Source organism: Oncorhynchus kisutch, linkage group LG8 (assembly GCF_002021735.2).
Source record: "Oncorhynchus kisutch isolate 150728-3 linkage group LG8, Okis_V2, whole genome shotgun sequence".
NCBI classification, from domain to species: Eukaryota; Metazoa; Chordata; class Actinopteri; order Salmoniformes; family Salmonidae; genus Oncorhynchus; species Oncorhynchus kisutch.
Genome location: NC_034181.2, coordinates 30,385,323 through 30,413,174, shown reverse-complemented (window position 1 = coordinate 30,413,174; position 27,852 = coordinate 30,385,323). Strand labels below are relative to the sequence as shown.

The window sequence follows — 27,852 nt, the reverse complement described above, 5'->3', positions numbered from 1 at the left end:
GCAACTTTTCAGGGTAGTTAGGAACCAAAACACACAGTCAGTCAGGAAAGCAAAGGCTAGCTTTTTCAAACAGAAATTTGCATCCAAACTCCAAAATGTTTTGGGACACTGTAAAGTCCATGGAGAATAAGATCACCTCCTCCTAGCTGCCCAATGCTACGAGACTAGGAGACTAGCCCAATGCTAGGAGACTAGGTAACACTGTCACCACCAATAAATCCATGATAATGGAGAATTTCAGTAATCATTTCTCTACGGTTGGCCATGCTTTCCTCCTGACTACCCCAACCCCGGCCAACAGCTGCGCACCCCCCGCAGCTACTTGTTCAAGCCTCCCTAGCTTCTCCTTCACCCAAATCCAGATAGCAGATGTTCAGAAAGAGCTGGAAAACCTGGACCCGTACAAATCTGCTGGACTAGACAACCTGGACCCTCTCTTTCTAAAAGTAGGTCTGTTCAACCTCTCTTTCGTATCGCCCGAGATCCCTAAAGATTAGAAAGCTGCCGCAGTCATCCCCCTCTTCAAAGGGGATGACACTCTAGATCCAAACTGTTATAGATCTATATCCATCCTGCCCTGCCTTTCTAAAGTCTTTCGAAAGCCAAGTTAATAAACAGATCACTGACCATTTCGAATTCCACCGTACCTTCTCTGCTGGGCAATCCAGTTTCCGAGCTGGTCTCGGGTGCACCTCAGCCACGCTCAAGGTACTAAACGATATCATAACCGCCATTGATAAATGACAGTACTGTGCAACCGTCTTCATCAACCCGGCCAAGGCTTTCGACTCAATCACAGCATTCTGATTGGTAGACTCAACAGCCTTGGCTTCTCAAATGACTGCCTCGCCTGGTTCACCAACTACTTCTCAGACAGAGTTCAGTGTGTCAAATTGGAGGGCCTGATGTCTGGACCTCTGGCAGTCTCTATGGGGGTACCATAGGGTTCAATTCTCGGGCCGACTCAATTCTCTGTATATATCAACGATGTTGCTCTTTTTGCAGGTGATACCCTGATCCACCTCTATGCAGACGACACCATTCTGTATACATCTGGCCCTTCTTTGGACACTGTGTTAACAAACCTCCAAACGAGCTTCAATACCATACAACACTCCTTCCATGGCCTCCAAATGCCTTTAAACGCTAGTAAAACTAAATGTATGCTTTTCAACCGTTCGCTGCCCGCACCCGCCCGCCCGACTAGAATCATTACTCTGGACGGTTCTGACTTAGAATATGTGGACAACTACAAATACCTAGGTGTCTTGCTAGACTGTAAACTCTCCTTCCAGACTCATATTAAACATCTCCAATGCAAAATAAAATCTAGAATCGGCTTCCTATTTCGCAACAAAGCCTCCTTTACTCACACCGCTAAACATACCCTCGTAAAACTGACTATCCTACCGATTCTCAACTTCGGCGATGTCATTTACAAAATAGCCTCCAACACTCTACTCATAAAACTGGATGCAGTTTATCACAGTGCCATCCGTTTAGTCACCAAAGCCCCATATACCACCCACCACTGCGACCTGTATGCTCTAGTCGGCTGGCCCTCGCTACCTATTCCAGACCCACTCATCTATAAGTCTATGCTAGGTAAAGCTACGCCTTCTCTCAGCTCACTGGTCATGATAACAACACCCATCCGTAGCATGCACTCCAGCAGGTATCTCTCACTGGTCATCCCCAAAGCCAACACCTCTTTGGCCACCTATCCTTCCATTTCTCTGCTGCCAATGACTGGAACGAATTGCAAAACTGAAGCTTGGAGCCTTATATTTCCCTCACTAACTTTAAACATCAGCTATCTGAGCAGCTAACCGATCGCTGCAGCAGTACATAACCCATCTGTAAATAGCCCATCCAATCTACTTACCTCATCCCCATATTGTTTTCATTTACTTTTCTGCTCTTTTGCACACCAGTATTTCTACTTGCACATCATCATCTATACATCTATCTCTCCTGTGTTAATTTGCTAGATTGTAATTACTTTGCTACATTGGCCTATTTATTGCAAAACCTCGTCAAGCCATTTGAACACACTGTATATAGACTTTCTTTTTTTCTTTTGTGTTATTGACTGTACGCTTGTTTATTCCATGTGTAACTCTGTGTTGTTGTTTGTGTCGCACTGCTTTGCTTTATCTTGGCCAGGTCGCAGTTGTAAATGAGAACTTGTTCTCAACTAGCCTACCTTGTTAAAGGTGAATAAAAAATATTTTTTTTAATTAAAAAGAACAAAGTACAACAGCATCAGTAAAAATGTGATGTCACGCCCTGACCTTAGTATTCTTTGTTTTCTTTATTATTTTAGTTAGGTCAGGGTGTGACGAGGGTGATATATGTGTTTTTTCCCTGTCTAGAGTTTTGTATGTTTATGGGGTTGTGCCTTTTCTAGGTGTTTTTATGTCTATGGTTGCCAAGATTGGTTCTGAATCAGAGGCAGCTGTTTATCGTTGTCTCTGATTGGGGACCATATTTATGTAGCCATATTACTTGGGTATTTCATGGGTTATTGTCTATGTATAGTTGCCTGTGTCAGCACTCGTTGTTCATACCTTCACGTTTGTTTTGTTGTTTTGTATAGTTTGTTAAAAGTGTTATTCGTTAATTAAAGGAGAATGTATTCTCATCACGCTGCGCCTTGGTCTCCTCTATTCGACGAACATGACAGAATAACCCACCAAACCAGGACCAAGCAGAGTGAAAGGGAGGAACAGCGCTTGGTGGAAAATGGACCCGGCAGAAGGATGAGTGGGTGACAACCTGGGAGGAGATAGAGAGGTGGTCGATCGATCCAGGGAGAGTGCCAGAGCCCGCCTGGGATTCAATGGAACAGTGCGAGGAGGGATACAGGAGAATGGAGGAACGGCGACGATATAAGGGTACACGGCTAGCACGGAAGCCAGAGAGGCAGCCCCAATATTTTTTTTGGGGGGAGGCACACGAGGAGATTGGCTGAGTCAGGTAGGAGACCTGAGCGAACTCCTCGTGCTTACCGTGGGGAGCGTGTAACTGGTCAGGCACCGTGTTATGCAGAGATACGCAAAGATACGCAAGGTGTCTCCAGTGCGCTATTCTAGCCCGGTGCGTTCTATTCCAGCTCCTCGCATTGGCCGGGCTAGAATGGGCATCCAGCCAGGAAGGAGGGTGCCGGCTCAGCGCTCCTGGTCTCCAGTATATCTCCTTGGACCAGGATATCCTGCACCGTTTCTGAGTACTGTGTCTCTGGTGAGTCTGCACAGCCCAGTGCGTCCTGTTCCAGGGCGAAAATAAACATCCAGCCAGGACGGGTTGTGTCAGCTCCACACTCCAGACCTCCAGTACGCCTCCACAGTCCAGTACGTCCTGTTCCTGCTCCCTGCACTCGCCCTGAGGTGTGTGTCACCAGCCCAGTACCACCAGTGCCAATACCACGCACCAGGCTTCCTGTGCGCCTCCAGAGCCCAGTACGTCCTGTTCCTCCTCCCCGCACTCACCCTGAGGTGCGTGTCCCCTGCCCGTTCCAGCACCACACACCAGGCCTACAGTGCGCCTCGCCAGTCCAGAGCATCCGGTGTCAGTAGCCAGTCCAGAGCGTCCGGCGACAGTAGCCAGTCCAGAGCGTCCGGCGACAGTACCCAGTCCAGAGCGTCCGGCGACAGCAGCCAGTCCAGAGCGTCCGGCGACAGTAGCCAGTCCAGAGCGTCCGGCGACAGTAGCCAGTCCAGAGCGTCCGGCGACAGTACCCAGTCCAGAGCGTCCGGCGACAGTACCCAGTCCAGAGCGTCCGGCGACAGAAGCCAGTCCAGAGCGTCCGGCGACAGTACCCAGTCCAGAGCGTCCGGCGACAGTACTCAGTCCAGAGCGTCCGGCGACAGTACCCAGTCCAGAGCGTCCGGCGACAGTACCCAGTCCAGAGCGTCCGGCGATGGGCCACAGACCGGAACCTCCAACGACACGCCACAGACCGGAACCTCCAACGACGGGCCACAGACCGGAACCTCCAACGACGGGCCACAGACCGGAACCTCCAACGACGGGCCACAGACCGGAACCTCCAACGACGGGCCACAGACCGGAACCTCCCACGACTAGTCTAGGTGTTTTTATGTCTATGTTTGCCTGGATTGGTTCTCAATCAGAGGCAGCTGTTTATCGTTGTCTCTGATTGGGGACCATATTTAGGTAGCCATATTCCTTGGGTATTTTGTGGGTTATTGTCTATGTATAGTTGCATGTCAGCACTAGTTGTTTATAGCTTCACGTTTGTTTTGTTGTTTTGTTTAAGTGTTCAAGTGTTCTTCGTTAAATAAATAAGAGGAATGTATTCTCATCACGCTGCGCCTTGGTCTCCTCGTTACAACGAACGTGACACCAGAAGTGTTTTGTAAACACTATACTGTAGGTTGATTAATAACCTGAACCAGATTACAGGAACTGGTTACAGTGAGAAGCTTCCTCTTGAGCAGACAGCTTGATGAAAACCAGTCAATATTCAGGTCCCCAGGAAAGTAGACCTCTCTGTTTACATCACATACACTATCAAGCATTTCACACATATTATTTAGATATTGACTGTTAGCACTTGGTGGCTATAGCAATACCCCCAAAGAAAAGGCTTTAGATGTGCCAGGTGAACCTGCAACCACAACACTTCAATAACACTTGACATAAGATCTTCTCTAAGCATTACAGGGATATGGCTCTGAATATATACAGCAACGCCTCCCCCATAAGCATTCATGTCTCTTCTATAGATGTTATATCCTTCTATTGCTACGGCTGTATCATCAAAAATAATTATCTAAGTGAGTCCCAGAAATGGCTAATATATTAATGTTATCTGATGTTAGCAAGTTATTGATTTCATGAACCTTATTTCTAAGGCTACATATATTAATATGGGCTATTTCCTGTCCTTTCCGGGTAGCTTATCAGAGATAGACATAATATAGAAAAGAGCAAAGAAGAAAAATATATTCATTCGGCAGTCAATTAATCAGTTGGTGTGTGTGTGTGTTTGCTTCAGGGTCGAAGATACGAACCCATAGGCTTGGGTCTCTCATCCCTTCCAGGCTTTTGGGAGGGAGGGTGGACAATGAGCCTGTCATAGCAGATGTAAGTAATGTCCGCACACGCTCTGGCAGCTTTCATGACTGGGATAAGTTCTTTCCTCTTCTGGTGCACAGCTTCAGATGAGTCCTTTTTGAGCAAGAAGTACATTCCGCTCAAGTTCTTGGCTCTTTCCAGAACAGGTACCTTGTCCTTGAACCTCAGGAACTTGACCAATATTGACCTGGACCTGTCAGCTGGGCCGGTGGTGGGTTTGCCAGTCCTATGAGCGTGCTCAAACCTCAATCGTCTTGTGGTCCATCTTCTGTTTCTCCGAGTTCATTTCCCTCACTTTGTCCTCAGACTCCGTTCAGTTCTCATGTGAAGATTCTGCAATTCCGTCCACAACAATGTTGTTTCGCCTTGATTGTCATCGAGATAATCTGATTTCTCCGTCATTGTTATCATGGATTCACATACAGAACTGATGTCCTCTCTCAATGACTTACAGATTTTTGTCACCTTGCCATTCTCCTGTTTAAACTCACCGAGCTGACCCTGGGAGAACTGCAAACTGTTCTTCAGGTCCTGGACATCTATGTTCAGGTCATCCGTTATTTTATTAATTGACTCCACCAGTATTTGGACACAACACTTGAAGTTTTTTTCTTGTTGTTGTAACAACTGCTTGTAGAACTTTTTTCGTTTAATTAAAAGATCCTTCACCTGTGATAGAGACACCACTGTCCCCCTTGTATTTTGTAGGTTAAGCTGTTACTCCCACGCAGTTCCCGACAGAGCAGGTCGCAGGGAGGATTGGAAACAACAACAACAAACAGCAGGGATCTAGACAGCCACAAGCCCGGGACAATCCGCGGTCCCAGCCACAATGGCTATCCACATCGCAGGCTACACTCAAGCCCTCAAGAAAACCCCACTCGCCATATAGGCAGCTAGCTAACAGCTAGGCTATCTGCTACACCAAGCAGATCCTCAGACCCGGCCTTGTTCAGCAGGATCACTGGACAGGTAGTAGAGGTCCCAGCAACTGAAGCCAACCACGTCACAGGATCCAAACTCAAAAGGTAGCTAGCTAGTAACCAAACTTTTTCAATAGACTTTCAGAACTTTCCAAAACAACAACTGAGCTTTCCCTCATTCCACGGCAATTGACGTGTTGTGCAGTGCGTGTTGTGCAGAGTCATCATTACATTACATCCAGCATGTGTCTCTGGGAATAAGTGAGTGATCCTAGGATGTGCTCCCGCCCTACCTGCAGCACGGCGTAGTTGCTGAGTACAGAGCAGCGCAGGGTCGAGGTGGCAGAGTCAGTGTGGGCCAGTAGGCAGCCCTCCTGGCTCCATCCCCCCTGCTGCTGCTGCAGGGCCTGCAGGCTCCAGTGGGCCGCCACTGGGTCACTTCCCGGGATTGAGTGGCGCAGGGACACCAAGATGGGCTCCGAGTGGTTCCACATACTGCACCCGTCTGCCACACAAAGGAGGAGATGACCATCACTATCACTGTCACCAGCGCATACATTTGTATTTTGTAATTGTCTTAAAATAACCAGGTTTGACCCATCTCTGTAAATTTGTTGAATTGTGTAATAAAAGTGTTATAGCTGCTCCCTCACCTAGGCCTACGTAGATGACAGGGCTGTTGACACTGCGTCTGCGGGCGTTCTCTCCAGGACCACTGAAGTTCCCTGAGAAGGGGAAGAACCTCCCTGTACGGAACGCCACAAACTGAAGCTTACAGTCTGACGGGGCGTCCGGGGGGAACAGAGAGGCAGGGAGAACCACAGATGCGAGGGCTACAGCATTCTAGAGGGTGGGAGAAACATAGAGAGAGAGAGAGAGAGAGAGAGAGAGAGAGAGAGAGAGAGAATCATACCATTCATTCTTTACTGTCCTACTTTCACCTATATTTGACTCTGTTAACCCAATGGAATACGAAACAGAAATTTCAAACACCAAAACCTCAGGATTTACTCCCTCTTTCGTGTCAGCTGTTGTAAATGACTGTGCTAAATGCAGATCCATGCCATCTCCAGTAGGTCAAGCTCTGAGGTGTGTTCCCTCTAATGACAACCGTATGCACTGTCTGCCATTGTACCACAGACACACAACTACAGTCCTGTTTGTGGGTAAGGTTGGGTTCAGGTCTGGGTGAGGGAGACGGAGACAGTGCTTACCTTCATGGGGAAGTTGTTTATGGAGGTGTTGTGGGTGCCTGTGGTGCAGCGGAAGCGGAGCTGCTGTTCGTGGGTGGGCTCTGCCCCCTCCATGACCAGGTTGCCTAACAAGGTCTCCCGGCGTTGGTAAGCTGTGCAGCTCATGCCAGTGAAGTGGGCCGGACGGATAAGATGGGCCTCCATTACAATGTTCTTGGAGAGCTATAGGGGGTTAACAACGTTGATTACATTTAGGACTGTTAGATAAAAAATAATATAGAACCTTAAAACATGTTGGAATGCAGGTTGTTGTACCGTGGAGAGGTCCTGAGCATGGCTGTGGAGCTGGGGCCAGGCCAGAGTCTCCAGAGAGTGGACTATGGAGCTGCAGGCTTTCTTCTCTCTCTGGGCATGGGCCAGGATCTGATTATCCACCTGCATCAGGTTACTGCCCATATCCACCAACATCTCTGACAGCTGACACATACATACACAGAGGTAAAGACATGAAAAAGCAAGCATAAAAACAGGCATTTACATAAACACAGGGGGCAGAAAGAAACTTAATCATGGACATAAGGTAATGAATATATCATGAATATTCAAGTCAAAAAGTCCCTATCAACTCTTTCCAATTAAAGACAACGCAGATACAAAATAAAAAATAAAAAACATGCATTGAGGGATTAAAGATCTCATTGTCCCACCTCTCGCAGTGGTCGGACATATTCCATGAATTTCTCCATCATCTGGGCCACATACATCACGTCCATAGTGTCAGTGAAACTGGATGCATCCACGGTGTACGTGCGCACCTGACGTGCCAGAGTGACTGCATTAGAGGTATTGATGGGCATCTGGAAAAAGAGAGAAGTAGGATTATTTTAAAGCAAATAACTCAAATGTTTTGTTACTTTGACACATTTACCTTTCAGGCAACAACTAAATATTACTACCATAATATATTTATCATATTTTGATTTCATAGGTACTGGGCTAAATGAACTTGGGACAGCCCAAGCACACCCCTGGGACTGACCAGGATGAAGGTGTGTAGGACCCGTGTGATGTCGTTGGTGTAGAGACAGTTGTCGTAGTCTCCCTCCTCCCAGCTCCCTGAGCGGTCACAGTATCGTGATGCCTGCTTCTGCTCCACAGTACCCCCCATGGACAGGGAGGGGTAGCGCAGCTGCAGACAGTACTGGTAGGAGGTGATACCTGCCAGGGTTCTGGGCCACCTAGAAAAAAACACCAAGGGAGGAGGATGCAGCATGTTTTAATCAGAAGGACTGTTATTATTGTGGATTTAGTTTCTGGAGAGGGGAATTATTGTTTTCTTCCTTACTTGAACTCTCCCCGGTTGTTAGTGACTCTTTCCTCCGGACAGAAGGAGGCGCTGTTCTCCAGCACCACTATTTCCACGCTGCGGGAGGTGTTGCCCCGCCCAGTGGCCACCACACACTTCCACTCTCCACTGGCCTCAACATGCACGTTGGACAAGATGAGCTCACTGCACCGAGGAGACAGTACATCAGTCACTGCCATCACACATACCCAGACAGCACACTACACCTCATGTCCTATCAGCAGAAACTAAACAAACATTTTTTTTCTTAATCAATTCATGAGAACCAAACACTGGCCTCATAAACCATTACTAAATCAAAAACATATTTAACTTTATGATAAAAACATGAAAATATGACAATTGAGGAGTGCTATGAAAGGTAAGAAAAGAGTGCTGGGATCGACAGATATACAACGGACCCCTTAGTACTGTAACATTACCTGGTAATGAAGGTGCAGTCATGCACCACGCTAGTCTCTAGACTGACGCCCTGCTCAGGGTCAGAGGTCACCAGCTGGCCGTTGTGGCGCCAGTGCAGTGCCGTGATTTTGTCCACCAGGGCGGCGGTGCAGTGGAAGGGCAGCCGGTCCCCCTTGAAGACCACCTGGCGCTGGGAGGGTAGGAGAGACAGGGTGTGCAGCTCCAGAGGCCCATCTGAGTGAGGAGAGGAACACACAGCACAGCCAGGGAAGGGAAGGCAGATGAGACCATAACAAATCACTCTGGGTTACTTCTGCTGCTCTTTCATTACACAACCTCAGCTAAATATTTCAGATGAAGCCATTATGAGCCTGCTTGTTTAGGAATATTGGATGCAGACAGCCCCAAATCATAAAGGCCGACCACAGAAGAGGCACAACACAGCTAACTGGTGCACTTGGAAAGACAGACGAGTGGAAGAGGAAATACAATAGAAAACACGCTATTGGAGACAGCAAAACATTGGTATTTTGCATTTTTATTGCACTTCTTACATGTTTCCACTTGCTCACTCACAGCTTATTACTTTTCACAAACACTTACCTCATCTCACAATGTTACCATGAGAAAACAATGACTCTGTCATTCATATGGTGACGTTTTCATACTATTTGAGGGGTGATAGTGGTGAACCACCGCATTCATATGCATTCAATTTCCTGTCAGACACTCACCACAGCTCAGCTGACTTTCGCTCAGTCCACGCAGGGGCTTTCCATGGAGGTTCCTGGGATAAGCACAGATTGTCTCGTCCCCCAGCCGGGCTGTTCTGGTGCGAAAGTAACCCGGCACCCAGCGCAGCCCACAGTCACATGACAGAAAGTCAGAGTTAAAGTTCCTGGTGAGAAAAAGCAGGGAGTTTTACAACAGCATTCATCAGGGGAGATTACACTGAAGAGCGGGAGCACTTTCCCTCTAACGGCATGTTGCCCAACAGTTCAGATCTATTCTCTGGTGGTCCATTATAGGATCAACATGTCAGATGTGACAAAAGGCTGTCCATTGCTTAAACTAAGCCTATAGGGAGAAAAATGTGATCAGATTGCCAAGATTGCATTTATATCGCTTCCGAAGATTATACAAACATCTATCTGGAGCAAACTGTGAAGAAGGGGATGGCAGTTAGGAGCAAGGAACAGTACTCACACAAGTTTAAGATAGGCGAGCTCCTTGAAGACCCCTGGGTCCAAGGTAGATAAGATGTTCCCAGAGAGGTTCCTAACAGGAGAAACCAGACAGATGTTTAATCACTATCACTGTACTACATACCCACAATACTACACTAGAATGTGTTGCTTTATGGTCAGTCATTTAGCCTGCTTACAGTTTGGTGAGTTGGGTGAGTCCCTGGAACATGTCTGGAGTCAAGCAGCCAATGCGGTTGTTGGACAGGTCGCTAGGAGAGATAACAGGGACAGTGAGGGCACAGCGGTGAATAATGGTCATTTCTTAAATACAAAATAGAATGACAAAGCCTTAAAACCCTCAACTTAATGAATTCCATTGGTGTTTAAATGAGGGTTACAGCATGAAATATCCTTCATATATATTTTTATTACATTTTTCTGGGTCCATATGTATATGTTGTCAAACTGATGGCAGTTGTGAAAAAGGTCAATAGTTGGAAGAGTTAAAGAGTTAAATGGAAATAATGCCATTGCACGTTAGGTACTTTTTCCATTAATTAGGCTATTTTCTATTAAACCATATGGTCTATCTACTAGAAACTCATGGACAATATGGACACAGATAGAGTACCAGTCAAAAGTTTGGACAAACCTGCTCATTCAAGGGGTTTTCTTTATTTTTACTATTTTCTACATTGTAGAATAATAGTGAAGATATGAACACTATGAAATAACACATAATGGATTCATGTAGTAACCAATAAAGTGTTAAACAAATCAAAATCTATTTTATATTTGAGAATCTTCAAAGTAGCCACCCGTCTCCTTGATGACAACGTTGCACACTTGACATTCTCTCAATCAGCTTCATGAGGTAGTCACCTTTGAATGCATTTCAATGAACAGGTGTGCCTTGTTAAAAGTTAATTTGTGTGTATTTCTGGGGGTATACAAAAGATAGCCCTATTTGGGAAAAAAACCAGGTGCATATTATGGCAAGAACAGCTCAAATAAGCAAAGAGAAATGACAGACCAGTGGAAATCTGTCCTTTGGTCTAATGAGTCCAAACTTGAGATTTTTGGTTCCAACAGCCGTGTCTTTGTGAGATGCAGAGTAGGTGAATGGTTGATCTCTGCATGTGTAGTTCCCACTATGAAGTATGGAGGAGGAGGTGTGATGGTGTGGGGGTGCTTTACTAGTGACACTTTCAGTGATTTATTTAGAATTCAAGGCACACTTAACCAGCACGGCTACCACATCATTCTGCAGCGATACGTCATCCCATCTGGTTTGCGCTTTCTACAGGACAACCACCAAAACACACTCTCCAGGCTGTGTAAGGGCTATTTGACCAAGAGGGAGAGTGATGGAATGCTGCATCAGATGACATGGCCTCCACAATCACCCAACCTCAACCCAATTGAGATGGTTTGGGATGAGTTGGACCGCAGAGTGAAGGAAAAGTAGCCAACAAGTGCTCAGCATATGTGGGAATTCCTTCAAGACTGTTGGAAAAGCATTCCTCATGAAGCTGGTTGAGAGTGTGCAAAGCTGTCATCAAGGCAAAGGGTGGCTACTTTGAAGAATCTCAAATATAAAATGTATTTTTTTAACACTTTATTGGTTACTACATTATTCCATATTTCATAGTTTTGACATCTTCACTTTATTCTACAATGTAGCAAATAGTAAAAATAAAGAAAAACCCTTAAATGAGTAGGTGTGTCCAAACTTTGGACTGGTACTGTATAAAAAATTTATACTATATATTAATATTTTTTTAAATAAATATCCAAAATGACTTAAGATTCCGGTAACTTTGGTAAATTACCGATACATTTGCAACCCTAATCTTGACACTCTGCATGTTGTTTTTGTGATCTCATTGGGAACAACTGGCTTCTCCAGCACATTGTATTTGTTTACAATAACAACGTCTTATCCAAAGTGGCTTTCTTGGCCAGTAGGCACATCTTTCACAATTCCCATTCATACAACTAGCCAGCATGTAACACAGCAGGATAAGGAATTGGAATTTTGCAATACTCTCGTGACCTGTGAATGTTCCTTATCGATATAGACCATAGAACCTCTACTAAAGCCATATCACCAAAGAAGGAGCAAATGCACTCTGCAGCCCCTGCATGCTGTGTCTGCATGGTATAAGGACAGTGTCAGAGTGAGCCTTCTTCCACTGTCCCCCTGACACAACCCAGCAGAGATCTGTCGAGAGTGTGTCTTTATCTCTCCCTGTTTGTTTTGAAACGCCCCAGACCTTGCAGGGAAAACACAAGCAGTACAGGGAGGGGAAAAGAGTCACGCAGCGCAGGGCAGAGGACCGGAGCCGACTGTCCAAACACACAATGAGTGAGCTACAAGCGGCCGCAAACTGCTTCCCTGTCACATCCAATGACGTGTGAGGAGCCTCTGCGTGTCCCTGAGGTTTCCCATGGCGGCAGAGCATTGCACCAGGCATGTCATCCCAGGCCCCACTGAGATCAGCACAGACCAGCACATACACTTAGCCCAGCCATCCACAACACATTTCTGAGCCAGCCAGCCAGGTTTTTATGATGGACGCTAAAACTAAGGATATATATTTTTACATATAGTTTTATGTGTCAGAAAAAGTTATGACTGTGTGCTGGTTTTGAAAACACTCAATACTGTGACATGCAGGGAGACTGGCAACTAAACCAACTCTTATATACGCAATATGACTGTTTACAGTGCACAAGATATAATGAAAACAGAGCTGATTCTGTATGCACTTACAGCTTCCGAAGTTCAGATAAACTTTGGAAGGCTCCAGGCATGATGGTGCTGATGAGGTTGCTCCTGAGGTCCCTGGGGAGAGAGAGAGAAAGAGAAATTAAAATAACATAAGACATTAGACTGCATGTCAATGAGGAGACCTACAGCCTTGCACATAGCTAGTTGAAACATTGGCCCATAACATCTCCAAACTAAGGCTTGAGGGCAATCACCAGGGGTTCATTAAAATGTGTTAATATCTGAGTAAATACAGTATGAACAGTGAATAGCTGGATACAATATTCAGCCAGGATCAGCAATACAGAGGTTTCTTTAAAATGACAGGGAGTGGATACATATGTCCCAAATATGGCCCCACCAGTGGTACACAGCAGGATATTTCTGTATTCGGATGGTTTGGAAATCTTACCCCAACAGCCACCTGGACTTGGGTCTCGCAAGGATGCCAATAGTTGACCAAAGAAAATATCGCTGGAATCCAAGAGGAGTGCTACTCTTTCAGTACTCTTTTGAAAATGACTCTTCCCAAGATAAAGTTACTCTGGCTATTGCCAAACCATAAATATGAATTTCTACATTTGAAGATCTAATTTCATACTACCCGTCACATTTCACCCCACCTTCTTGCCTGCCATGCCGAGCCATGCCCATGTGTTAAACAACTCAACCACATACCCTTCTCCATTCACAGTCAGACCTGCCTGAGAATTAACCTCTGAAACTAAGGGAAGCTCTTTGGCCAGGTGGGAATAGCAAGGTTGGAAGAGGTCATCAGACAAAGGGTTGTAGGCAGGACAAGGCTGATGTGTGAAGGCAATGTGTTCCTTGTTCCTACAGCATGAAAAACGCCTGCTCCCAAAGGAACAGTCACAGAGAAGGATTTCCTTACAGAAGCTCCCAGACATCAACACCAACGTTTAGGGAGGAAGCAGTCCCCCCCCCCCCCCCCCCCCCCATTACAATTCTTCCCAGCATGCCATTGTGGTAGCCAGAACCTTCAGGGACTTTCTGCTCCACTATCCCACAATGCATTATCTCAGATCTATTTTCCTAACCACATCGCATCACACACCATTTAAAATGTTAGCCCCCCAAACATCTCCTCGCCCACTCTTGTCCTCCGTCCAAGAGATGAGCTATTTTGATCAATTCAGGACAGATTCATTCTGAGAATAGTTTCCAGTAAATACGAGAGAGAGAGAGAGAGAGAGAGAGAGAGAGAGAGAGAGAGAGAGAGAGAGAGAGAGAGAGAGAGAGAGAGAGAGAGAGAGAGAGAGAGAGAGAGAGAGAGAGAGAGAGAGAGAGAGAGAGAGAGAGAGAGAGAGAGAGAGAGAGAGAGAGGGGAATGGCTACAATACCTTGAGATACAGGCAGGGCTTTTATTGGTCAAGATCTGTTTTGGACAGGACTATCCGGGGCCATCATCACTCATATCAGAATGACAGTATATACAGTAACATAATGATAGAGCTGGTCCAGTGTAGTATTGTCCTGGCTGAGACTGGGTGGACCAGAGACAGATGTGTCTATCTGAAAGCAGTAAGACAGACCCACTGACAGAACACTTTGCAACAACTTCACAGCTTTTTACAGAGGTGAAAGTTTACCCTGACCAGAGTGCTAACAAAACTGCGCTACCTTGCCATATCTGTTTGGTATGTGCTTCAATGCTGACCTGCAAACCATAGTCTTCACACATTTATGAAGAGAGAGAGAGGGAGAGAGGGCAAGAAATCCCTTGCATTAACAAAATGTCTGAGTGTGTGAGAGTGCAAATTACAATATGTGTGTGTGTGTGTGTGTGTGTGTGTGTGTGTGTGTGTGTGTGTGTGTGTGTGTGTGTGTGTGTGTGTGTGTGTGTGTGTGTGTGTGTGTGTGTGTGTGTGTGTGTGTATGAGAGAGAGTCAGAAGTCGCGTTGGAGCTGTTGCCCAGGGAGGGGAGAACAATGCTACTGTTTCCAGCCTGGCGTGTCCCGGGGCTCGTTAGCACCGTGATGAAAGGCGGGGCACTGCCCACCACTTCCTCCCTCATGGTGACTACTGAGTCTCAGACACACACTTACTGTACCGCACACACACACAATCTCCACAGGAGGGTGCTGAGTGGAGGAAGGCTCATAATGACGGATTGAATGGTGCGAATGGAAAGGCATCAAACACATGAAAACGATGTGTTTGATATATTTGATACCATTCCACTTATTCCGCTACAGACATTACCCCAAGCGCGTCCTCCCCAATTAAGATCCCCCCAACCTCCTGTGACATAGACATAGCCTACACTTTTCCTCGTAGACACACACACATACTTACATTGTGCCATAGAGATACACCAAGAACCACAGAATATACCCAGCAAACCAAAATTGGTTCTGTGAAAGTTCCCAGAACATTCGTTAGGTCGTGGCAAATGTTCTCATAAGACAAAAACTGTCCAGTCGTGCGGATGTCTGGGATGTATGATTGAATGCTGGCTTGGGATACAAGACCTGGCTTGGGAACCAAACATTGCAGTTTCAAACCCCACATTTTCAGCTTGTCAACATATGACGTGTACAAAATATGGTTGTGTCTGTATGATTAAATGCTGTTCAAATGTCCTATGAATGAAATGAAAATACCATGTGTTCCATATCACCTGCAATACAGTCCTCAAATGTGAATTGCTATTTTTATCTGGATAGAAACACAATGGGGATGTATTACAATATCCTTTAAAGAGCAAAACATTTGCATGCTGAGAAGTTTGTGGGAATATTAGGTCAAACTTAAATATAAAATGTTCTAGAAATGATCTGAGGACCTCCAAGAGAAGATAAATGTATATAGCGTGAACATCAATGGAATATTATGTTAAACCTAAAACAAATATTCTAAAAAATAGACTTATTTGGAAATTGTGGAACACCGTGCAACATTGTGGGAATGTTCTGTACAACCTGTGTGAATATCACAATAATATTATTGTGACATCTCAGACAACTCCCACAACTTAATGAAATGTTCCGGGAGCCTTTAAAGAAGTCAGAAAGGCTGTTCTGTCAACATTCTAGCAACATGAAAGGAATGTTTTCTGCACCCTGATACAAACATTATCTGAATGCCAGCACAACTGACAGTTTTAGTGTTTTGGGAACCTATATCTTGTCATAACTCCACAATGTTCCCAAAAACCTAAAAAAAAATCTGGGTACCTTTAAAGAATAGACTAAATGTGTTCTGGGATCATTCTTCTAAATGAATGTTTTTAGACAGTTTTTGTGTTATGAGAACATTTGCTGCAACCTAATGTATGTTCTGGGAATTTTCCAGAACCAATTTTGGTTTGCTGGGAAAACATTACTGCTACATTGTGTTGTTACATTACCTGGAAACCTAATTAGAACTTTTGGGGAAAGTTCTGTGTGGTTGTTACAGATGTTGTGCACCACATTTAAGGTGAATGTTAGGAGAACATTCCAAAGATATTTTATGTTAAAAACATTTGTGTTTTTGGGATGTTTTCATTTGAATGTTAGATACAACCTTTATAAATGGAATCTTAGCTAATGTTCTGGGAATGTTCCCAGTTTGCTGGGTATACACATACTGGCGTGTACTACGCTACTGTGCTAGAGACACACACACTCTCTACCACAGAGACACACTGGTACTCTGGTCTTCTTAAGCCCCCTGCACATGTTCCTTCACAGGAGGTGAACCTGATGCCCAATGTGTCAACAGCAGTCTTCAGATAGTAAATCAAGTCCCATGTGCACCCATACATCTATACTCTCAACAATCTGCCCTTTCATACACAGCCTTAGAAGGGGCAGAGCAGTGTGTGCTTTAGGCCTATGAGTATCAACAGTCGGGCACTCCAATACACTCTCTTATCACCGAGCTGGAGAATGTGGAGGAGAGCACCAGAGTCAACAGAGCCATGCAGACCCATGCAGGCCCAGCAGGCCACACACCCAGGCAATGACTTCATTCTGCCCTCTGAGGCAGCATCCTCCCAGACATCGACTTCACAGCTCACTGGCCCTCACACTGATGACAGCAGCTGTCACCAGCAAAGAGGAGCAGCATAAACAATGTCTGAAGAAATGTAAAATACAAATGCTCAATGTATTTCACCTTGAAACATACTAGCATGGAATTGCAGTCGTAGGTCTTCTGTGGATCTGGAATGTGATGTTGGGTATGTTCTTATCATTGGGGTCCCAATAACAAACACAAGAAATGTTTAAGTGTACTTTTCCCACCCTTATATGGACTCTTATCCACCATCTCCCACTTTCACTTATCGTCCCTTATAGGTGTAGAACAAACATACTTGAAATAAATATGAAATCAAACTTCTGACTTATGGCAGTAGTAATACCATGGCCAGAGCAAAAACAGGTCAAGCTCTCCTGTGTGCCTGTGACTATAGGACATGGAGGCGAAAGACTGATAACCTGACAATCTGCATCAAAATGTCAACAACAAAAAAATGTTGAAAGGAAAAATAACTGATTCCCAAATGGATTTGTAACCAACATCCCTTTAAGCCCAGTGCTTTATCCCCTACACCACATGTGGCCCATATGATTGGGCTTTGACAGCATCCAACCCACAGCCAGTCTAAAAAGAGCCATTGTGTTCTTCAACTGGGCCTAACACCAGAGGCTGCCATTAAAGACTGTATTTTTTTTCTTCTTCAAGTCTTCTCCCAATCAATGGGGCTGATCCTGTGCTGCTCTGAAGAGTCCTTCCTGTCTGGGACGGGACGGGACCGGACGTGCTCGCAGGGCATAATTAAGACGACTGCTGTATAGCGCTCCAGGCTGTAGAGTGTTCCATTATCAGGCCCACTGTGGCAGGGGATGGAGTGTTCCATTATCAGGCCCACTGTGGTAGGGGATGGAGTGTTCCATTATCAGGCCCACTGTGGCAGGGGATGGAGTGTTCCATTATCAGGCCCACTGTGGCAGGGGTTGGAGTGTTCCATTATCAGGCCCACTGTGGCGGGGGATGGGGTGTTCCATTATCAGGCCCACTGTGGCAGGGGATGGAGTGTTCCATTATCAGGCCCGCTGTGGCAGGGGATGGGGTGTTCCATTATCAGGCCCACTGTGGCAGGGGATGGAGTGTTCCATTATCAGGCTCACTGTGGCAGGGGATGGAGTGTTCCATTATCAGGCCCACTGTGGCAAGGGATGGAGTGCTCCATTATCAGGCCCACTGTGGCAGGGGATGGTGTGCTCCATTATCAGGCCCACTGTGGCAGGGGATGGAGTGCTCCATTATCAGGCCCACTATGGCAGGGGATGGAGTGCTCCATTATCAGGCCCACTGTGGCAGGGGATGGAGTGCTCCAGTGACATTGTTCAGGCCATAGCCCTGGTGAGCAATGGGAGAATGACTGAAGCCACGGAACAGCCATTCATTATCACCCAGACTGGAATTCACTCAATTGGGGATAAGGTTTTTATAAGTAGAGAGAAAAGGTATTTCATTCCCTATTTTCTATACTGTACCTATCTGCAGATGCACAACCAGGTCACACTATCAACCTTCCGAGCTATGAAACAAGTGTTTGTTTGGGTGTTCATAATGAGACAGAGAAAGAAAGAGGGACTTAAATGTTAACTGGCACCTTGGTCCCGACAGAGGTCAGTGGAGACCATTTTTGTGCCGCGTGTCATTTCCTGTCTCGTTGGTGTCTCCAGCACAGAGGCCCTTGCTCGTTTTTTGTTTTTTTTTACAGTTTCCTATTTCTCATTTTTTTTACTAGCTGCTTTTCCCCTGTAGGGAGGGGCAGGTGGGGATGGGGGGTGGCCCTGTGTAATGGTCCCCCCCCCACTCCTCAACACACTTGCTCACAATGGGGGCTCTGTAACACAGCCCCCAAACCTACTCCTGCCTTCCCCCAAAACAGGAAACCACGATCTGCCGAGCTCTTGTTTTTCTACTAATTTCCTGCTTTCCTGCCCCTTCCACAGATTATTTTCTTTATTTTCTTTGTCTGGTTCCCCTCAGATTAGATCCCTAATCAACATTAGCTCGTGTGCATATGGAAACCAGTTGCTTTAGCCATGTCGGTTTGTCCTACAGTCCAGAGTTGCAGTTCTACCCCACTGCATGCAGCCTTTCCTGTCATAGCAATAATGACCTGCTAACAACAAATAATAAACAAGCCCCATCATTACCCTTGAAAACACAATCAAAAGAGACTACTGGCACATACATACAACCCTCAGTTGGAGATACCATTAAAAAAAACATCCAGGTGATTTAAAATCATGCTGTATATAATGTTTCACCTGAAGATACATACGGTTACATCTGATGTTGGGTGCAACTAAAAAGGAGCCTGTTCTAACACTGGGTAATATCAACCCTGCCATGTCACAGAGCTTTAGAGTTAACTGTCCTGAAGGAATCTGGCCACAGCTCTGGCCATGACTGGCATTCATTTAAACTGCGGTACAAACTGCACGCTAGTTGGGGAAAGGATGTACTGAAATAGCTGTGTATACTTTTATTTGAAGTGTAACATTTCCTAGGTTGATTATAGGTTTCCACAGTCTGCTGCTAGGGGTACTGGAGATTATTCTGCCAAGGAAAACTCTGTGGATTTACTGACTCCAACTCTGGGTTCTGGAAGGAACAGGGCTAGGCAAGGGAGGCAATACCCACTTTGGCTCTTCTCTTGATTTCCATTAGTATGCATGAGGTCCTGTTAGCAACACTGTTATACACAACTTCACCCACGAAATTGGGTGAATTGACCACAATTCACTTTATGTCAACAGTATAAACAGTATAGTATAGAGGTCATTCATTTATAATGCACGGGGTGATTTATTTTTTGTATTTCTTGTTGGCTACTTTTCCCTGTTTGTATATGAACAACTGTCCCCCTGTGTAGGACTATCATAACAGTGTGGAGATATTAGTCCTGAAAACCAGCCAGCTCTTATATTCTACAGTTTTCAGCAGTAAATGAACAGAACGGTTCTAATAAAACAGGCAGTGAAAATATGAAAATGTAGTAAATCCATAACATTATTTGAAAAGCAGACAAAAACAAAAACAGAAATAGGCCACCTCCTCCACCGCTCTGCCAATGAGCTTGCAGACAGTAGTCCGGAAATACTTCATTCAGAGTTAGGAGTGGGCCAACTCTACCATAGAGAACGAACTGGTAAACAATACCGTTCATACAAAATATCAATGAAAAGGAGCACAATCACAGGCGATGTGAGAAAATGCATCCAGTGGGCGGACTACAGCGAGTAGACGAGTAGTGAGAGAAAGAGAGGGGTGGTGGAACCGTCCGGTAGAGAGACAGAGAGGACTGGGAGAGGGGGAGATGCAAAGAGGAAAGCAGAAAAGGAGTGAGAATGGAAGTGGGGGGGGGACCTCAAGAACTTATGAAGGAAAAAGCCATTGAAATCATATCAAATTTGCTGCATGTGCGTTTAAGAACCACTGGCATATGAAGAATTCTGTTTAGTAATGAGCTTAGGAGAGGACTTGCTCGCCGTTTCAATAAACCCCTAGAGCCACGATTGAGTTAAGCTTACAATACAAACACTCCTCGTTCCTTCAGTTTATCTTCCAGACACATCTGGAGTCTATCAACTCCAACAGTACCCCCCCCCCCTTCTGTTTCCACTCTCTAGCACGCTTAACCCCTTCCTCACTCGACCTTCTCATGTCACGCACATTCATTAAGTGGCCGTTGCCTCACAGGGGCCATTCAAAAGCGTATGCAGGAAAAGGTACAACACAAACGCTCATTTGTTTGGTTAGTGAGAAATGAGACTCCTGGGTACAGCCATCTCTGCTCCAGTCAGGAGTTCAGGTTGTTTTTGGGAGGATGGCTGAAATCAGAGCATTCCTGCAGCCTGGATCTGGGCTCTGCTCTGCTGTGCCCAGAGGGTCTAGAGACAGCAGGGCTCCTAGCCACAGCCACCTCTGGATTTACAGGGCAAAGCAGTGCCCACCTCTGCACTACTCCCACTCATCAAGGTATAATTTGCTTAGCCTCTGTGGAAATAATGTTAATCTCCCCCACCAAAGAAAACAACAAGACTTTATATAAGGGAAACTGCTGGTGCACTCACTCTCTTTAACCAACAGCCTTCATACCATCTTTAGCCATTTCGTCTCCACTTCCCCTGCGTTGGATGGTAAAGTTGTTTAACTTGGCCTAGTTCCTAACCCTGACTTCTCAGAATGGCAGAGACGATTTCAAGGTCTGCTTCAGCAGGGCTCAAGCACAGCTTGAGAGGCTCCTGCCTCTACTTTATATAACTGATGTTATCAGGACAAATATGAATGAATAGGACACAGTATTTCAGAGACACAGTAGATTTATTTCAATCATATCAAGGACATTAACCCTCTGCTATACTGTCTCCCTCTCCACATCTACAAATTCCCATGCCCTTCTTGACTTATGATGACCAGTAGTTTCAATGCAAACATCCCCTCATTCTTAGCCTTCTATATAAATCACAAACAAGTGTGTATTTCCTGTTCTTAGCTGAAGTGGCTTCAACTAGGCAGGAAGTGAGGGTAAAAAGAGATAAAACAGCACACTGCAAACCAAACATTTCTTACAGACAAACCATGGTTAGAATAACTATGAATGGCTGTTATTGGCTATGAAGGAAATGTATAGGTCAGGAAGGATCACGTCCAACAGTGACTTTTGAAAAGGCTGTGAACTGGCTTCATCCTGCTTGGCAGACCCAATCCCATGCAGCTAACTTAGCTCTTCCTTTCCTGTCCACCACAGTGCTCCTGCTCCTTCACCTATCCACTCTCTACCTCTCCACTTTACCTCTCCCCTCTGTTCTCCCTCTCCCTTTGTGCTCCATCTCTCCCTGTAGGGTGAGCAGGCTGGTAATGAGGGCCCCTTGTGCCCTGGCTGTCCTGTGTCCCATGGTGCAGTGGGGGCCTGTTGGACACGAGCCAGACCCCCTCTCTGCTCATTATTCTCATTACTTTGCCTCAAATCAGTGCAGGACAGGCTGCTGGGATCTGTCCACAACTCATAAAGGTCCCTGCTCGTTAGTGGACCCGCCTCGTTAGGGCCTGCGTCAGCTCCCATCAGAGAGGGTGTGCTGTGAGGAGGTGGGGGTACAAGGAAAGGTGTGTGAGATTGTATGTGTGTGTGTGTGTGTGTATGTGTGAGTGTGTGTGTGTGTGTGTGTGTGTGTGTGTGTGTGTGTGTGTGTGTGTGTGTGTGTGTGTGTGTGTGTGTGTGTGTGTGTGTGTGTGTGTGTGTGTGTGTATTGGGATACAAACCTTTCAAAAAGAACTACAGCACAACACACAGATATCCTGTAGAAGGGACAAACAAACAATGCTAAATTGCTCTCTGCACTTGGGTGGCTTGGCAAGTTGGAAGTTTATGAAGGCAATAGCAGCTTTGAGGATGTTTGGCCTTAGGAAAGACCTGCTCTGCTCTGGTTGGAGGAGGGGTTCCTGCCCTGTAGCTGTGCTTTCATACTCATAACAGCACAGCTCTGATTATACTCAGCTCTGCCTCTGCTTGGACTTCTGTTTCAAACATGGCTGAGTAGGCTGAGAGGGACAGCAGGTCTGTTTAGACATCGACTTCTGGAAATTATGCATGGGGGAGTTCGGAATGCCCATAATAGGACACACACACAGGAGGTAGACGGACACTGAAGTTGAGACTGAGATACACTGAAATCTGGGTGCATTTGACTGTCTGGTTGCCCTCCTGAATTTAGGGAAGGACTGCTGTGGTGTTATTCCCTAGTATGTGTTACCCGGCCCTCGTGGGCTGGCCTCTGATTACACCGCTGACCACATACAGTATATGAGTAACTGCTAGCCACTGGACCAAATGACAAGCACATGTAGACAACAGGCTGGAAAGAATGAGCAGACCTGAATGGTGACCAAGATAGAGACAAAACAAAACAACCCAGCAGCTCGCAGGGGTAGGAGCACAGTAGGTGGACAACAAGCGAAATACATCTTGCATTTTAACTTCACATGAATCCGTTCCTATCCATCTGCGCCCGGTTGGATTTTGAATTATGTCATGGTGGGATATTTTAATATGAAGACAATTTTAAGTGAAAGTCATGAAATGCTGAATTACAGAGTGTGAAGCTCAAGATGAGTGAGCAGACCTCCGGTGCAGTGTGTCAGAGGGCCGGTGAAGGTCAGAGGTCTGAGCAGAGGAGTGAAACGAGCCCTGTGTGATTTACATCATGTCATCTTTTGCGGCAGACGCCCACAGCTCCTGCTGAGTGTGTGTGTCTGGTTGTGTGTGCACCCTTACAGAAAAACCACATACATTTGACATGTTTTCATGTGATAACGTGACAACATGTCACTACACATGTGAAACATGAAAATACATGTGAAAACATGTGATGACATGAAGTGTGATGATGTGTTTTTCCACATGCGAAAATTGTACAATTTTCATTAATGGTGTGTGTGTGTGTTCTGGGTTCTGTGTCTCTCTCACTGGGTCATAGTTGTACTGTAGCCCTGCAGGCCTGCTCAGTCCCTTACCCCCTGCTAGTTTTACCACTGTCCCAGGTAGAAGGGCCTGTTAATGGGCAAGCTCAGGTTACTCACCCCACTAGCCCAGGGCACTCTAGGGGGTCTTTTCTGCACTTGCAAAAACAAGCAATATCATCTCATTTTACATCAAACAAACAGTTCTGCTCAAGCCTCTAGTTTGCCAAAGCCCCATACCACTAATCAAATCTCAGCTAAAGGGTCTAACAACACAGGTCATAAAGGTGAGCAAACGAAGCTTGAAATGGGTGAGGATCTAACTCGGATTTCTCCTCTGGGTAATAGAGAGCCTAAGAAGAAGGTAAGAACACGGTCACAGGTTTTCTTGCCTGGCGTAGCTCACACGGTAGACAATAACAGAGGGTCTAGCAGTTTCTGCAAATGTAGCTCTTTTTTCCAGACCTGGCATGTCTGGTTTGAGACCCAGTAGGTAGGTACTAACAAGCTAACAACTGCAGAGAATTACCATATTTGTCTTTCTTTCAACATTTTGGAAAAGCTTGTTAACTTCATGTGTGGCAGCTCACTGACATGTGGAACTAATATTGCTTAAGCACCTCCTCCCCCCGACCCTCCCCCAAAACTGCTGCCTCCTAGACATGCACAGTTGTTGGCCACATTTCATACATACTGTACACTACAACACTGTATACTCTCATTTTGTTGACGCAATGTAAAACTCCCTTCATCAGTGTCACTCAGCCTTTATATTTGTGTTCTTATGTTGACAACAGCAGGGACATTTTGTGCCACTGATGAAGATCAAATCCTCAGAGGACTCAACTGTCATCTAAACTGTAAGGATCGATAATAAACAGCCAGTGAACTAGCTAGGCACTGAGACCCTACCTCCATAGCATAAACCAGCCAGCCAGCCAGCTGCCTGCCTCAGTCTGAGCAGCAGGCAGTGCAGGCAGCGCCAACAGCCTGCTCCTCCCATGGATCCCCTTATCTTGTCCTGTAGAGCAGGGCTTCCCTGATAATGACGGATGGTGGTGTAATTATGCAATCTTTTCACATAAATAACCACTCTCAGTATTTCATCTTCCCTGCTGAAGCCAGCCCACTGGATAGCCGAGCAGCGAGATGCATAGATCTCCCTGACCCCCTGTCTCTGTGGGGCCATATGAGCTCCAAGCACACAGCAGCTAACCTGTTGTCTTTAAACCTGCCAATGTTGAACTTATGAGTGAGACCCCAGGACAGAATCAGATGATGTGAAAATGACAAGCGTACTCACAGTTTCTCCAAGGCGTTTAGTCCAAGAAAGGATCCATTTCTCAGAACCCTGATCCGATTGTTACTCAAAATTCTGTAAAGAAAAATGAAAAACCAAGATATCATTAGTTGTGCTTCATCAAAAATATTGCACAAACACACACATCCAACTCATACAGTAGCCTACCAGATCTATTTGTCAGACCCCTAATACGGATATGAAAGGAGTAAGTGCAAAAGCAGAGAAATAGATGACCAACAACTCAATTGCCCAGAGACCCTCTAAGAGGGTCAGAATCTTTATGAGAGGATAAGCAAATTGCACGTTGATTTCCAGAGCAGCAGTCGCACACATGACTACCCTGACCAGAGACATTACACTAAGCTGTTTCCAATTAATCATAAAGACTAAATTGAGATTGGGGGGTGGGAGTGGGCGGTAGGTAGCTGTAATCATGATAATCATCCTGGATACATTTTTACATCAGAAGCCAACAGCGTCCACGTCAAAGGAAAGTCTGCGATCGACAAGACAATTACTCTTCTCCCTATTGGCAAATCATTTGGCTTATAGGGCCCTTATCGGAAAAGAGGGTGAGACGCTTTCTAGGACCAGCATGCACTGATCAGAGCAGGCGATCCACTTTGGCTCAGAGGGCATCATGGGAAACAGTATTTAAAGTAAATCAGGCATGCCAGCCCATAGGGACCCAGTGCAGTCTAAGTCAGCTCAGACTGACAGAGAGGCTATCTTTACATTCCACACCACTACAGAATCCCTCCAGCTCTAACCCTCTGACCTGCCCCAGACACAGCCAGGCCTCCACGGGGTCCTACAGTGTCCACGGTGACATTCCCTTTCAGTGTAAACTGCTCAGGAGACACACAATCTCTGGTTCTGAAGCCTGTGTGTTGTGGGTACTGTCAGGTCGGCTGTGTGTCGTGGGTCCTGTCAGGTCGGCTGTGTGTCGTGGGTACTGTCAGGTCGGCTGTGTATCGTGGGTCCTGTCAGGTCGGCTGTGTGTCGTGTCAAGTCGGCTGTGTGTCGTGGGTCCTGTCCGGTCGGCTGTGTGTCGTGGGTCCTGTCTGGTCAGCTGTGTGTCGTGGGTCCTGTCCGGTCGGCTGTGTGTCGTGGGTCCTGTCTGGTCAGCTGTGTGTCGTGGGTCCTGTCAGGTCGGCTGTGTGTCGTGGCCCCTGTCAGGTCGGCTGTGTGTCGTGGCCCCTGTCAGGATGGCTGTGTGAGGTGGCCCGTCCGGTCGGCTGTGTGTCGTGGCCACTGTCAGGACGGCTGTGTGTCGTGGGTCCTGTCAGGTCGGCTGTGTGTCGTGGGTCCTGTCAGGTTGGCTGTGTGACGTGGGTCCTGTCAGGTTGACTGTGTGTCATGGTCCCTGTCAGGGTGGCTGTGTGTCATGGGTCCTGTCAGGTTGGCTGTATGTCATGGGTCCTGTCAGGTTGGCTGTGTGTCATGGGTCCTGTCAGGTTGGCTGTGTGACGTGGGTCCTGTCAGGTCGAATGTGTGTCATGGTCCCTGTCAGGTTGGCTGTGTGTCATGGGTCCTGTCAGGTTGGCTGTGTGTCATGGGTCCTGTCAGGTTGGCTGTGTGTCATGGGTCCTGTCAGGTTGGCTGTGTGTCATGGGTCCTGTCAGGTTGGCTGTGTGTCTGCCACACCGTGTCTCTGTGATCCTCAGCGGGGAAGCAGAGTAAAGCAGGGGCCAGGCTCAGGCGACAGCTCGCCGTCATTAACACCCCCACCCCCGACTCACTACGCCCTCTCCTCATTCCCCGGGGCACTTAATAGGCTGTTAGTGAGATGAAGTGTGTTTTTAATCGATGCTGAGGAACAGAGAGGAGCACGAGTGTGTGTGTGTGTGTTTTAAAAGAGGAAGCTGACTGTGAACAGCCTGTGAGATTTACAGATGCAGCAGAATCAGGCAGTCCCCAAACTTCCTGCCACATCAATAAAAACACAGCCCTCATCTCCTCGCCTTTTTGTTGACTTAATGAACAGATTTAATCACCACGCCCCTTGTGCAGCACCAACCGGTGACTTTGTCAACTAAGGGGTTGATAATGAATACATTGGTCATTAGTCACTTAGTCAGCACTGTAAGAAATAAACTATAACATTGGTATTTTGACAGTGTCTAAATGTGTAGCTATCTATCTGTCTACTTCAACTAGGCTACTGCTTTCCCTTCCTTTTTCCCCCTGAAACAAAATATATTCAAATCCATATGCAAATAAATGTGCAGAAAATGCAGACTCATGTGTATCGTTGTCGTCCTAGGGCGTAGCCTGAAATTGAACCTGTGACTTCCAGACCTATGGTCTCACGCTTCAGTTAGGCACAGTATCTCTCATATAACTCGATGCAGGCCTGAGATGAAAGCTACAGAAGATCCGGAACGGCCTGAATAATTCAATACAGATAGCAGAGCAGACAGTCACATCTGGCAAAGCAACAAGCCATTTAATTCAACACAGAAGTTTAGATATTGAGAGTTCCTTTTTGACTAAGCTTATTATTCAGAGAGAGGTCGATTAGTCTGAGTGCTGTGTGTATGTGTGCTTGCGTTCTTGAGTGTGTGCACGTGTGTGTGCATGTATGTGTGTGTTCATGTTCATATTTTTGCATGATTGTTTAGTGGGTGCTTGTGATAGACAAAATAGGGTCGTCTGAGCCAATCAGCTCAGTATCTAAAACTATTAGCCTTAAGCGCATCAATTTCAACAGAATATAATGAAAACTACAGTATTTTTCTACATTGCACAGAAGAACTTGAAAGTAAATACACAAACATGTAGCGTCAAGCACATTGTGGAAACATAAGACGTACATTTCCAGGAAAATAAAGGGTCTGGCGATTCAGGACTTTAGCATATCATTTTCCTAGTCTAGTACACCGGTGTATCTCTGATGTCTGTAGCAGAGTGCAAATTCTTCTTTCACAGGATCAACACAAACAATAGTGAGTAAGACACCGAGAAAGAACGAGGGTGAGACAGAGCTCTGTAAACAGCCTGAAATAGGCTGTTTGCTCCCTCCCATTAGGCTAAACAGGAAACCAGACAATTAGCTGTTTGTTCAGGACGCGGCAGACAGAGGTTAGAGGTCAGATGGAGAGAACTTCCTGG

The 27,852-nt window shown here is 46.1% G+C and overlaps 1 protein-coding gene across 2 annotated transcripts in view; it reads right to left on the bottom strand.

Moving 5' to 3' along the window:
* Positions 1–27,852, bottom strand: part of adgra2 (adhesion G protein-coupled receptor A2) — a 55,552-nt gene that overhangs the window by 9,995 nt on the left and 17,705 nt on the right. For both annotated transcript variants that reach the window (XM_031830085.1, XM_031830086.1), the window contains exons 3-15: positions 24,739–24,810; positions 12,951–13,022; positions 10,372–10,443; positions 10,194–10,265; positions 9,722–9,885; positions 9,008–9,221; positions 8,565–8,729; positions 8,259–8,457; positions 7,927–8,076; positions 7,535–7,696; positions 7,241–7,441; positions 6,680–6,869; positions 6,320–6,531 (exon numbers count right to left, since the gene is read on the bottom strand). In XM_031830085.1, the coding sequence (XP_031685945.1) occupies positions 6,320–6,531; positions 6,680–6,869; positions 7,241–7,441; positions 7,535–7,696; positions 7,927–8,076; positions 8,259–8,457; positions 8,565–8,729; positions 9,008–9,221; positions 9,722–9,885; positions 10,194–10,265; positions 10,372–10,443; positions 12,951–13,022; positions 24,739–24,810 (1,945 nt within the window). The remainder of the gene's footprint in view (positions 1–6,319; positions 6,532–6,679; positions 6,870–7,240; positions 7,442–7,534; positions 7,697–7,926; positions 8,077–8,258; positions 8,458–8,564; positions 8,730–9,007; positions 9,222–9,721; positions 9,886–10,193; positions 10,266–10,371; positions 10,444–12,950; positions 13,023–24,738; positions 24,811–27,852) is intronic.